The sequence below is a fragment of the Spermophilus citellus genome (assembly GCF_964194105.1).
Source record: "Spermophilus citellus genome assembly, chromosome: 3".
Lineage (NCBI taxonomy): Eukaryota > Metazoa > Chordata > Mammalia > Rodentia > Sciuridae > Spermophilus > Spermophilus citellus.
Window position 1 is genome coordinate 215,554,781 of NC_138184.1, and position 14,852 is coordinate 215,569,632.

The following is a 14,852-nucleotide window of genomic DNA, read 5'->3' on the forward strand; positions in this document are numbered from 1 at the left end:
AGGTAAAATATAGCATGTATAATATAATGTGATTCATATATATTGCAAATTAACACATTAATTCTATACATGACAGGGTTACACTTAAACATTCCTATTCATGCACACAGATTGATCATGTCTGTCCTCCATGAGGTCCTTTCTCCCTGCTTACACGGATCCCCTTTCTAGTCCCTAACAGTCAGTCCCCCTTCTACTTTCAGATCATCTTTTCATTTCATTTTGTTTTTAGTTTCCACATATTAAAAAAATGACATATTTTTCTTTCTGGGTCTGGATTATTTTACTTCACATGTCCTCCAGTTTCATCCATTCCAGCAAATGACAGGATTTTATTATTCTTTATGGCTGAAAAAAATCTCCATTGTGTATGTCTACCATATTTTCTTTATTCTTTCAACTACTAACAGGCACATAGGCTGCTCCCATATTTTGTTATTATATATGCTGCCACAATAAACATGGGCATGCAGCGGTTTCTTTTGTAGGCTGACTTCAATTCCTTCAGATGTATACCCAGGACTGTGATAGCTAGATCATAGGGTACTTTTATTTTTATTTTTTGAGGAACTTCAATACTGTTTTCCAAAGTGACTTATTAATGCACATCTCCACTAAATGTGTATAAAGGTTACTTTTTCTCCACATCCTCATCAGCATTTGTTGGATATATTTTTTTCTGTCTTTTTATAAGGTGAGATGGAATCCCTGGATTCTCAATGGAGTTTGATTTGCATTTCCCTAAATGCAATGAGAGGGGAAGATATCAAGCATTTTCCATATAATTATTGGCCATTTATACTTTGTCCTCGAGAAGTGCCTATTCAGGTCATTTGTCCTTTGTTGTGGCTTGTTTGTTTTGTAGTTAAGTTTTAGCAGTTTTTTTTTAACATGTTCTGGATAATGATCCTGTTAGATGAATAGCCTATAAAGGTTTTCTCCCACTCAGTAGGCTCTCTATTCTTTCTGTTAATTGTTTCCTTTACTGTACAAAAGTTTTTAATTTGATATAATCCCATTTGTCAATTTTTGCTTTTGTTTCTTGAGCTATTTGAGACCTATTCAGGAAATCAAGCACTGTGCCAATATCTTGAAGTGTTCCTCCTATGTTGTCTTCTGGTAACTGCAGTCTTGGGTCTTATATTAGGTCTTTGATCCTTTTTTTTTTTTTTTTTTTTTTTTGGTGTTGGTGTTGGGGATTGAACCCAGGGCCTTGTGCATGCAAGGCAAGCACTCTGCCACCTGAGCTATTATCCCCAGCCCTCTTTGATCCACTTTGAGTTGACTTTTGTTCAGGATAAGAGACAAGGATCCAGCTTCTGACTTCGACCAGTGGCTATCTGGTTTACCAGACAGCATTTGTTAAAGAGTTTGTCCTTTCTCTAATGTCTGTCTTTGGACATTTATCAAAAATCAGTTGACTGAAGATACCTGAATTTCTTTCTGAGTTCTCTAGTCTACTCCATTGGTTTACATGTCTATTTTTTTTTCTTTTTTGGGGCAATATCATGCTGTTTTTGTTACCATATCTCTGCAGTGTTTTTTGAGATCAAGTATTTTGATGCCTCTAAGCATTGCTCTTTTTATTCAGAATTGTTTTGGCTATCTGGGGTCTTTTGTGCTTGCATATGAATTGTAGGATAGTTTTTTATAGTTCTGTGAAGAATATAGTTGGTCTTGTGACGGAGATTTCATTGAATTTATAGATTGTTTTGAGTAGTATGGACATTTTACAATATTAATTCTCCTGATCCATGAATATGGGAAGTCTTTCTCCCTTCTAGTTGCTTCTTCAATTTCTTTCTTCTGTGTTTTACAGTTTTCATTGTAGAGCTATTCCTACATCCTTAGGTTTATTCCTAGGTTTTTATTCTATTTTATTTTGTTGATTGTAAATGGGGTTAACTACTGATTTCTCAGCAAGTTCATTATTGGCTTATGAAAGATCGACTGATTTCTGTATGCTGATTTTGTGTCCTGCTACTTTACTGAATCTGTTTATCAATCCACTAAAAGTCTTTTGGTGGAGTCTTTAGGATTTTGTATGTATAGAATTATATTGTCAGCAAACTGGAATAATCTGACTTTGTCCTTTTCTATTGTATACCTTTGTTTCTTTCTCTCGTCTCATTGCTCTAACTAAAACATAGTGTTACATTGAACGAGGACGGTGAGAGTGGACATTCTTGCTCATCTTAGAGGAAATGTTTTCAGTTTTTCTCCATTCAGTATGATGTTGGCTATAAGTTTGTCATTATAGTTTTTATTATGTTGAAATAAAAAGCTCAAATACTAATTTATTCAACATCCCTTTTATCATAAAGGAATGTTGAACTTTATCAAAGACTTTTCTACATTTATCAAGATGATCACATGATTTTTACCCTTGACTCTACTTTAGGAGCACTGCTGTTAATTCTTCTTTAAGAGTCTGATAAAAATTACAGTGAAGTCACCCAATCCTAGACTATCTTTGTTGAGAGTCTTTTTATTACTTTTTTTTTTTTTTTGGTACTAGGAATTGAACTCATGGAAGCTCAACCACTGAGCCACATCTCCAGCCCTACTTTGTATTTTATTTAGAGACAGGGTTTCACTGAGTTGCTTAGTGCCTCACTTTTGCTGAGGCTGCCTTTGAACTCGAGATCCTCCTGCCTCAGCCTCCTGAGCCATTGGGATTACAGGCATATGCCACCATGCCCTGCTTTGTATGCTTTAATAACAAGCTATGAGATTATAAATCTATTTAGGTTTTTCTGTATCTTCTTGGTTCAATTTTAGGTCAGATATCCAGATATTTGTCCATTTCTCCTCAATTTTTCAATTTATTGGCATATAGATGTTCAAAATATTCCCTAATAATCTCTGGAATTTCAGTGATGTCTATTGTAATGTCTTCTTTTTATCTCTAATTTATTTATTTAGTTCTTCTCTTTCTTTTAGTTACTTTAGATAAAGATTTGTCAATTTGGTTTATCTTTTCAAAGAACCAACTCTTTATTTCATTGGTCCTTTGTATTGTTCTTTATTTTATATTTTACCTATTTCTACTCTGATTTTTCTTCTACTGATTTGGGGTTTGGTTTGTTTTTATTTTTCTAAGACTTTGAGATGGATCATTAGATTATGTGCTTGAGAGCTTTTATTTTATAATGTAAGCACTGATGACTATAAACCTCCCTCTGAGTGTTGCTTTTGTTGTATTCCATAAATTCTGGTATGTTCTGTTTCAATTTTCATTTGATTTTTAATTTCTTCTCATATTTCTCCAGTGAGTCACTGTTTGTTCAATAGTGTGTTTTTCAGTCTCCTTGTATTTGTAGATTTCCTGTGGTTTAACTTGCGTTGATTTCTAGTTTCTTTTCACTGTGATCAGAAAAAAGGCAAGAAATTATTTCCATTTAAAAAAAATTTGTTAAGACTTGCTTTGTGATCTAACACAGGATCTATTTCAGTAAAAACTACATCTTCTGATGAAAAAATATATATTGGGCTGTTATTGGGTGGAACATTCTGCAGATGCCTGTTTAGAACATTTGATCTATGTGTGATTTAACTATGATGTTTCTTTGTTGAGTTTTTTGTCTGGATGTTTTAATGGAGAGAGAGGGGTATTTAAGTCATCCACTATTATTGTACTCAGGCCTACTTCTCCCTTTATGTCCAATAGTATTTGTTTCATTCATTAGGTGCTCTAATATTTGGTGCATATACATTTATAATTGTTATATCTTTTTTTAATTTGTACACAACTTATCATTTTTATTTAAAACCTCATAAACAGATGGGTGGTGTTTGTTTTCATTTCCTATCACTTAAAAAATTTATTTAATTAGTTATACATGACAGTATAATGCATTTATGCATTTCATATGTCATACATAGATGGGATATAATTTCTCATTTTTGAGTGTACATATTGTAGAATCACATTGGTCATGCAGTCACCTACATACATAAAGTAATAATGTCTGTTCATTCTACTATCCTTCCTATCCCCACATCCCTTCCCCTCCTCTCCCTTCACTTCCCTCTACCTAATCTAAGGTGACACTATTCTTCTTTAGTGCCCCCCACCTACCTTATTGTGAATTAGCATCCACATATTAGAGAAAACATTTGGCCTTTGGTTTTTTGGGGTTGGCTTATTTCACTTAGCATGTTGTTCTCCAACTCTATCCATTTACTGGCAAATGCCATAATTTCATTCTTCTTTAAAGCTGAGTAAGTCTATTGAATATATGTACCACATTTTCTTTATCCATTCATTGTAGCAACACACAGCTAAACCTGTCAGGGTCACTCCAGGTGAACTGGGCTGGCATGAAAAAAATCCCACAGAGACAGAGAAACAACTTTTTCCTTTGGGCTCTGTGATGTATCCTCTGACCCCGTTCCCACAAAGGAGGCAAAGCAGGCAAGAAACAGAGAGAGAGAGAACATGCCTCGCACCGGGTTTTATTGGGGGAGGCTGTTCCATGGAATAGTCTATCCCCCAAAAGGGCACAGGGGTAGGATTTCAAAGGAATAGGTGAGTGTAACTCAACCCCAGCTGGTGACACCTCCTCCTGGAGCCACGCCTGGGGTAACACCCAAGTTACTGCACCTGGCACTGCCCTGCCAGATGGAAGGCAATAATTGTTCAGTGCCCCGGGGAATCAGGACTTAAAGACATGTTCATCCAGGTCAGCTCCCACAATTCATCTATTGAGGGACACCTAGATTGGTTCCATAGTCTGGCTGTTGTGAATTGAGCTGCTATAAAGATTGATGTGGCTTAGCTGGGTCAAGTGGTTTGTTATATCTTCTTGATGAATTGTCTGATCCAACAATATAGTGACTTTCTTTGCCTCTTTTGTTTTTTTTTTCACGTCTCTTTTGTCACATGTAAGTAGAGCCATTCCTCCTTCATTTTGGATTCCACTGGATCTTACCTTTCCCTGTCCTTTCCCTTTCATTTGCATGTGCAGATGGGGTGATTTTGTTATAGGTAACTTAGTTGTAGGTATTGTATTTTAATCCATTCAGCCAGTCTGTGCCTTTCAGTTGGAGAATTAAGACCCTTTACATTCTGGGTTATTAAAAGGTATGTACTACCTCCTGTCTTTCTGTTGTTTTTCATCTGGTTGTTTTGAGTAATCTTTGTTTATTTCTTCCTTATTTATCTTAGAAATGTGATGGTTTACTGCGTTGATTATGTTTGATTCTTTCCTATTTTTCATTTGTGTGTCTTCTGGTGAGATTTCTTCTTTTGTGTACTTTCATGATTGTGTCTATTTTTCTTCTTCTTCTGGATATAGGATTTCCTTAAGTTTCTTTGTAATGCCAATCTAGTGATCACGAATTATCTTAGATTATGGTTATCTTGGAAGGTCCTTAATTAACCTTTAGTGCTGAAAGATAATCTTGTTGGATACAGCACTCTTGGTCAGCAGTTATTTTCTTAGAGGACTTGAAATGCATCATTCCATCCCCTCCTGGCCTTGAGAATTTCTTCTAAGAAATCTACTGATATTTTAATAGGTTTGTCTCTAAATGTGATTTTGACAAATAACCTAGTCAATAAATGGGCTAAAGAACTGAACAGACACTTCACAGAAGAAATAGAATCAATCAACAAATATATGAAAAAATGTTCAACATCACTAGCAGTTAGGGAAATGCAAATCAAAACTACTCTTAAGAATTCATCTCACTAGGGGCTGGGAATGTGGCTCAGGCGGTAGCGCGCTCGTCTGGCATGCGTGCGGCCCGGGTTCAATCCTCAGCACCACATACCAACAAAGATGTTGTGTCCGCCCAGAACTAAAAAAATAAAAAAATAAATAAAAAGAATTCATCTCACTCTAGTCAGAATGGCAATTATCAAAAATACAAGCAATAATAAATATTGGCAAGGATGTGGGGCGGGAGAGGTACACTCATACATTGCTGTGGGACTATAAATTGGTACAACCATTATGGAAAGCAGTGTGGAGATTCCTCAGAAAACTTGGAGTGGAACCACTATTTGACCCAGTTATCCCACTCCTAGGTTTATGCCTAAAGGACTTAAAAAATCAGCATACTACAGTGACACAGTCACATTAATGATTATAGCAGCTCAATTCACAATAGCTAAACTATTGAACCAACCTAGGTGCCCCTCAACAAGATGGGATGAAGAAAATGTGACATATATACACAATGGAATATTACTCAACCTTAAAGAAGAATGAAATTATGGCATTTGCTACTAAATGGATGGATGTGGAGCCTATCATGCTAAGTGAAATAAGCCAATCCCAAAGAACTCAAGGTTGAATGTTTTCTCTGACATGCAGATGCTAATTCACAATAATGATGGCAGGGCCAGGGGCTAGGAAAGAATAGAGGTAATTTGGATTAGACAGAGGGAGTGAAGGGAAGGAAGTGGGTACAGGAGTAGGAAGGACAATGGCATGAATTGGGAAATTATGACCTTATGCGCACATATGACTACATGACTTGTGTAATCCTATATCATGTACAACCAGGAGAATGAGAAGTTATATTCCATTTCTGTATGATATTTCAAAATGCATTCTATTGTCATATTAGAACAAATTAAAATGAAAGAGTTAAGGGAAATGCCAGTAAAAAAGATCTATAATGGAATGACAAGAGAGCTAGTTTGTGATAAATGTTGAGTTCAGGAAGTTATATGGGTGATTCAGCAATTTATGTTATCATCACCATTTTTCCCCTCATGGATAATGTGTGGTGAGTATATGTGATCAGGATGGCGTTTTCCTGATGCCGTGAAATGTACTCTTGGGTAAAATGCTAAAATACTAAAATAATTTGAAAAAATGTGGGTTGCTGCTCCTCTTTTGAGGATATTAACATTCTTTCTTTGTCCTGTACTTTGGCAATTTAACCGTAATAGGTTATGGAGAGTTTTTTGGTGATTGCGTCTGTTTGGGGTTCTAAATGCCTTCTATGCCTGGATGTCGGTGCCTGTCCCAAGATCGGGGAAATTTTCTATTATTTCACTGAACAGGGTTTTGTTCTGCTTGGTTTTTGCCTTCAGCCTATAGCTTCTTCCCCTCAGGCATGATGATGATGATGCAGATATCTGATCTGTGAATGATGTTCCAAAGATCTTGTAGGTTCTGTACATTCTTTATTATTCTTTATTTCTGTTTGAATATAATACTTCACCAGATCTGTCTTTGAGTTCTGATACTCTTCCTTCCACTTGATCTAGCATGTTGCTGAGGCTTTCAACAAAGTTTTATCTGACTTACCAGGTTTTGCATTTATAAGATTTCTGTTTAGTTCTTTTTCAAAACCTTTCTTTACTGAATTTCTCATTCACATTCCGCATTCTCTTCAATTGTTTACCTGTAGTCTCTTGAAATTCATTGAGCCTTTTAGAAATTACTCTTTTGAAATCTTTATCCATCATTTCACCCACTTTGATAGATCTACAAAATTATGAGATTTATGAGGTGTCATATTGCCTGTTTTTTCACATTTCTTGTGTTTCCATGTTGGCATCTCTTGGAATGAATAGCTCCTCCACTTTTATTTGAGGGCCTTCTTAGTAGGTAGCCTTCTCTTGGTGATATTTTAGGATAGTGGTTTGTTCTGCAGTGTTGGGTTTAAGTCCAATTGGACTTTGTAGTGTAATCTCCCTCTGTCTTTTGGGCTGAGATGAGTGGATTTTGACAGAATACACATTGTATCAGGGCCCGAGCAGCCCACTTGCTCTGTAGGTCTTATGAGACTGGGGTCCCTCTGGTAATTCAGGCAGATGTGGTGTAGAGGTGACCCTCTGGGATTATTCCCACAGTCGGAGCAGAAGCCCCTATCATGGAGGGGGATTTCCACAGACACCGATGACATTGGCTGTTACTTGGAAGAGATTCTGATACTGACTGTGCAATCATGGTGAAGGGCCTGGAATTTTACCCTCTGTTTATACCCTGGCACAGTTCCTGGTGTGTTTCATGTGGGAAGCCAGGGACCAGGATCCCAGCTCCCCTCTGTGGCACTCACATCTAGTCTTGTGCAATCTGACAGGGTGTGTTGGTAACAAATGCTGAAGGCCCTCATAGGTACCATGTCCACAAAAGTAGTCTTATTCCTCTCTCCTGTTACTGTGGAGGTGACTGTCCAGAGCTCCCTAGCTGTGCCCACTTGGGGATGGTCTTTGTCTGGGCATTTTGTCCTCCCTGTTCTTAAATTGAAGTTATCTCCCAAGGTTCAACTGGGGCTAGGTCAATACTAGAGCTAGGCACAATTACTCTCGCCTGGGCCAGAGGGTAGCTCTGTGGCAGAACCCAAAGTGTGCACAATAACAAATAAATATTTAAAAATAAAAGCACCAAAACAGTAACAGCAGTGGCAATAAAAATAACAATAGGTCAGGCACCGTGGCACATGCTTGTAATCCCAGCAGCTCCAGAGGCTGAGGCAGGAATATTTCCAGTTCAAAGCCAGCCTCAGCAATTTAGCAAGGGTCTAAGAAACTCAGTGAGATCCCATATCTAGATAAAATATGAAAAAGGACTGGGGATGTGGCTCCAAGGATAAGCACCCCTGGGCTCAATCCCTGGGAGAGGGACGGAGGGAGGAAGGGAAAGAGAGGGATGGAGGGAGAGGGAGGGAGAGAGAGGGAGGGAGAGAGAGAAGGAAGGGGGAGAGAGAGAGAGAGAGAGAGAGAGAGAGAGAGAGAGAGAGAGAGGAAATACACAGAAAAAATAAAATTTTTGATTTTAAATTTACATTTAAGAATATAAAGCAGGGGAAAAGTTAAAAATCAAAGGGGAAGGGGAAAAGAGAAAGCAAATTAAAAAATTAAAGAGAAAACACACACACACACTCTAGTTCTTTCTAATCATGGTGTGCACCATTGTCTAATGAGGAATGACCTGTGGCTGGAGCTAGTTGGAATTCCTCTCAGCTACTTTGCACAATGGAATGAGTTAACATGGAACGTGGAGTTCTCCACTGGAAGAGTTTCTCTTTAGCTATTTGGGCTCTGCACTCCAAGCACTGGCTGAATGCTGGTGCTGTGGCTTGTCCCTGCACCCCCTGCAGGTGGGACAGGGTAAGGAACCCACAGAGATCTGTGCTGGAAGGACTGAGGGGCAGCAGGTTCCATGTGATCTACCACCCATCATCCTGATGCTCTCAGGCTTAGCTCCCACGCAAAATCACACGTGGCTTCCACTCCCTTGGACTTAGTTGACAGGTTTTCAAAACTGCAGATTTTAACCTGCTCCCTTCCACGTTGCCATCCCGTTTCCCATAACAGAATTCTCAGTGTGTTTGTGTCAGTCTTTCCCCCAGGCAAAGTGGTGCATGAGGGAGCTGCTCATACAGGCACTGAGTAAAAATTCCCACAGGTTCCAGGATCACAGATGTAGCAAATTGCAGGAGCCTCTGATTCCCAGAGCAATAAGCTCAGATTCTTCTCAGCTCTATGGGAATATACTACTGGGAAGTGCACTGAACTTACCCAGATCCCACTCACTGCGCAGTTCCCAGGTCTCTTGTCGGTCTTGACTGTACATCTGCTAGGGGCTGAATTCTGGGCTCATGGAGCAATCTGGGACTCTTCCTTTTCCCCATCCCCACCAGAGTGGGTATTCCTGCTCCCCCTGACATGCTGCTGTGTGATCAGTGCTGGGGTCTCTTTCTCCCAGCACCTGGTATCCAAAATCTTTGGGTTTCTCCATGTCTCTTTCTTCTCTTTTGTTGAATTCCAGCACTCTCCCACAGTCACCCACCTCAGTAAGCAGCTACCCACCTGCTGACTTAATTCTAACTCATGGAGAAGCAGGCGGGTGCTGGGTGCCTCTCATCTGTCATCTTGAATTCCCAGTACAATATGGTGATGCTATAATATAATGATATGTTTTAATATGATTAATCACATAATTATTATACAATTAAAGTATAGAATAATAATTTATCATTTTATATAATTATACACGATATTTATCATGTAGTTATATAAACATATAAATAAGTCAGCTTGAATTGCTTTCTCAGGGCCAGGATATATTGGTATAATGAAAAATCAAATTCCATAACTTTATTTCCCAGATATAAATAAAATGGATAATGTTCTGTTGTGTTGTTTTGTTTCGTTGCAGCCTGGAAATGAAGTGTATCCTAGAGATGAGAATGGCAAGTGGTTGTATCATAAATCAGATCTGTGTGCCACTTGGGAGGTATGTTCACATGGCCTCTTATTTTTAAAAAAACTACATTTTCAGGGCTGTGATCAAATTGTTCCTGTCGGGTTTATGGCAAACCGTAGCCTTTACTCCCGGTGGAAATTAACAGTCAGAGCCAGTATTTCCAACCCTAAGTACGGACACATGAAATCTCCATTCCTGGTGCTGATGATTCTTCGTTTTGTTTTGCTGAGGAGAAGAAGGCCAAGGAAAGGGAAGAGGAAGGTGTGGAAGTAGGAAAAAAAAAAAAAGGAAAGGAGATAGGTTCTCACGGAACGGCAATTGAAAAAACGTAAATGAGATATACAAATTTTAAAAACCGAATTGAAAAAATTAATTCTATGATGTCTAAAAGAGAGAAGATGATACATCAAAGCTAAAAAATAATTCTGGTTCTATTTTTGAACAAGTTGTTGGCTCCTTCCCCAAGATCACAAAAGTGGGGAATTCTAGGAGGATAAGAGTTTGAATTCATGGAGACGGGAGGGGCACTTTGAGGTGGCTTGTTCCCGAGGCGGGGTGGGTGGACGCTGTGACCCAGACGAGAAGGCGACCCAACAGGCAGTGAGAGGCTAGTACACGCAGGAGAGAGTACGGGCCTTCTCTCTGCACTTTCTTCTCCTCTGCCATAGTCAGAAACTCACGTTCAATGGCCAAAAATCAGATTGGCATTGAACTCTGCACTGATCATAAGCTGAGAAAAACACGTTGTTAACTGATCTCTGGCAGCTGTTTTACACACACACACACACACACACACACACACACATATACACGCACACATATACACACACACACCATTCCAAACTCCAAAGGCTAGGAAATTACATGAATATGTAATTCACATTGAGTATATCTTTCTATACACTCTCTCTGGGAAGTAACAGTTGAAGATCTGAACTACAGTTTTGAGGGTGCAGGAGGTGCTGAGTAGGTTTTCTGGTACCTACGCTGTCCATTCAGGAGACGATACACACATTTTCTCTGGACCTCCCTGTTGCTGACCAGGTTTGGAGGCTGGTGTTCCAGTCTGCGGGACGGCCTGAGAGAGTGGCCCATATCCCTAGGAGAAGATGAGTCCCCAGTCCAAAATGACAAGGCACTGTTTCACTAGGAAATAATATATCTCAGTTGCAGATCCCAATATAAACAAAGCAGAGAACCAGTAATTTTTAAATTAGCCAATTAATATATGAAAGGATATAAGAAAAGATATTAGCAATGTGGGGAAAAAAGAACAATTAAACATTTTAAATGAGCAAAAATAATAACCAGAAAAATTAAAAAAATCAATGGAAGAAATTGGGATAAATAGTAGAATGGATATGGATAAGAAAAACACTTTTTTTTTAATGTTGGATGTTGAACCCAGAGATGTTCTTAACACTGAGCTACATCCCCAGACTCTTTTTATTTATTTGTTTATTTTGAGACAGTTACTGAAGCTGGCCTTGAACTTGAGATTCTCCTCTGCCTCCTGCATAACTGGGATTATAAGTGTGCACCACAGAGCCCAGCTAAGAAAAAAATATATTAAATTTAAAAATCAGAGTGATGAGATTTCCCAACATGAAGAAGGAAAGAAGAAAAACATTTTAAAGAGAAAAGCTAAGAGATGCAAAAAGTGAAATTAGAATTTCCAGTATACACATAATAGAGATCTAATTTAAAAAGGAAAAAAAGTAATAGTTGAATTAAAAAAAAAAGATATTGAGCAAATCCTGGAGTACTAACAAGAAAAGACAAGAAAACACACACCTAGATGAATTGGGGGTGAAATTTCAGAATACCAGACGTGAGGAGAAAATGTTAAAATTTCCAGACTATTGCAAATGAGCCAATGAAGGAAGCAAAACCAAATAATGAAAAACAATCAGCCCAGGAGAAGGCAGGAAAAAAAGATGGAAAATGAAAAGATGGGAAACAGAAAACAAATAGCAAGATGAGAGATGTTAAGTGATATCAGTAATCACAGAATAGATAAATAATCTAAGCATCCCAGTTCAAGACATGTTGTCAGAATGGATAATAACCAATGTCACTATACATTTTCTACAAAAAAAAAAAACTCATTTTAAGTAAAAAAAACACACAAAACTTGTTGTGTTGGTGCATGTCTATAATCCCACCTACTTGAGAGACTGGGGCAGGACAATTGCAAGTTTGTAGCCAGCCTCAGCAATTAAGTGATATTCTGTCTTAAAAAAAAATTAACTTAAAAAGAATTGAGGGTGTAGCTGAGAGGTAGAGTGTCCCTCGGTTCAATCCCCAATTCTGCAAGGGAAAAAAAAAAAGTTAAAAATTTTTTAAAAAAATAAAAGGATAGAAAACGATATTCTAGGCTAACACTAATCAAAAGAAAACTGGAGTGGCAATTTTAATATCAAGACTTCAGAGCAAAGAGTATTAGCAGAGATAAAGGGGCAGTCCTAAACACTATGCACCTAATAATAGAACTTCAAAATATATAAAGCATAAACTAAGAGAACTGACCAGAGAAAGAGAATAATTCATGTTCATAGTTAGAGATTTCAAAGCCTCTCTTCCATTAATTGAAATAATAAGTATATGGAAAATCTTTACAATATTTGAAATTTAAACATTATCAACATTTTGACCTTGTAATATTTACGGAACACTATTTTTCAAGTACACATGGAACATTTAACAAGATAGGCCAGTTTTTAAGAAATAAAATAAATCTCAATTTTTAAAATGTTCTAATTATGCAATGCACTGTCTTATCTAATTGGAATTAAGTTCAAAATCAATAAAAACTGTTTGAAAAAGCCACCAAATATTTGGAAGCCTAACATGAAAAAAACCCATAAGACAAAAAGGAAACAAAATCTATGCATCCATGTCCCAGCAACACACAATTAGAAATTAACTTTTTAAAATATTAAATATTTAGAGATAAATTTAACAAAATAATTGAAAAACCTATACAGTAAAAACTACAATATGTTCTAAGAGAAATCAAAGATCTAAATGAATGGAGAAGCATACAATCCCTTGATGCTCAATATGGTTAAGATGTTAATTATTCCTAAATTTATATGAAGATTTGATGCATCTGAGTCAAAATAGAAATTGAAAAGCTAATGCTAAAATTTATAGGGAAGGGCAAATAATCCATAATGGCCAAAGAACTTACAAAAAAGAAAGAAAGAAAAGAAGGAAAGGAAGAAAAGGAGGGATAAATTTGGAGGACTTCTACTAACTGATTTTGAGAATTGTGATACAACTATAGGAATCATGACGGTGACGTATTGTTGGCATAAAGATGCATATACAGATCAACGGAACAGAGTAGGGAGTGCTAAAATAGACCTAAACGGGTCAAATGAGTTTCAGCAGAAAGGCCAGGGCAGTTCAGTGGGAGAGGGATCATCTTTTCAGTGGTGTACTGAAACTGGCTTATACCAGCTTGCGAGAACTGTGCAAATCTTCCTAACTCCAACACTGGTGATGTCCTGTTAGATTGACTGCCACTAGTGTGAATAATTAGACAACAAATTGATGAACACCATAAAATGGGGCTTCTCCCCACCCACAGCCAGTTGTTAAACAATTATTTATCAGCATTCTACTAGAGGTGTTCAAAATCTTGATGGTAGTGATAATCTTACTGGTGCATCCATATGATTCATCAAAATGCAGGCTTCAAATATGTGCAGTTTATTGTATATCAATTATAATTGATCAATTTTTTTAAAATTAGAAACTTCCAGAAAGAAAGAATTAGTCACATAAAATTAATTTGATGTGAGTTTTGTTTTATTACCAGCACCACTGGATGAAAAAAAAAAAAGATATAGTATTTTCAAAGTGTTGAAGAATAAAGATTGCTGTCTTTGTATTTTATATACAAACTATAAGGAAAAATTATGTGTGATAAAAATAGATTCAGATCTTACATGTGCTTAGAAATTTTGCTACATACAAAACCCATCAAAAGGCTATTAGGGAAAAAAAAAAGAAAAACCATTAGGGGCAATGATCTAAAAGATACTTCAAGAAATGTATAAACTGAAAGTGATCAAATCAAACTTAAAACTACTTAATATCTATAACATAGTTAAGATCAAATAGTATTAGGAGAATATAGTCATAATAAACTACAATTAAAGTTTCAGTATTAACATCACAGATGTTGGGGGTAGACCAAGAAATGTGGCCAGGTGTGGTGGTGCACGCCTGGAATCCCATTGGTTTGGGAGACTGAGGCAGGAGGACAGATAGTGAATACAAAACCAGCCTCAGCTACTGAGCAAGGATCTAAGCAACTTAGAGAGACGCTCTCTCTAAATAAAATACAAAAAGGGCTGGGGATATGGCTCAGTGGTTAAGCTTTCTGGGTTCAATCCCCAATACAAAAAAAAGAAAAAGTATAAACATGCTAACATCTTGTCCTTGTTAAGGAAAACATTATATGAACATATATACTTTTTTAAAGTAAGAATTAAACAGAAGAAGTGAGATAAACTGGAATAAGAAGATACAAAGTCCTACTAAAAGACAAACTGGAAAAAAAGACAAGTATTGACAGATTAAAATTAAAATGAGGCACATAAGCAGAAAGCCACCTTAAAGTTAAAAATTAAAGGTGAAAAAGAAATATGGTTAAATACTTAGAAA

General features: G+C 37.1%; 1 protein-coding gene across 2 annotated transcripts in view; it reads left to right on the plus strand.

Annotated features, from left to right (window-relative positions):
* AKR1D1 (aldo-keto reductase family 1 member D1) overlaps positions 1 to 14,852 on the plus strand; it is a gene marked incomplete at both ends in the record, with an annotated part of 41,196 nt that overhangs the window by 17,958 nt on the left and 8,386 nt on the right. For both annotated transcript variants that reach the window (XM_081284556.1, XM_081284557.1), the window contains one exon: positions 10,128 to 10,205. In XM_081284556.1, coding sequence (XP_081140682.1) covers positions 10,128 to 10,205 — 78 coding nt within the window. The remainder of the gene's footprint in view (positions 1 to 10,127; positions 10,206 to 14,852) is intronic.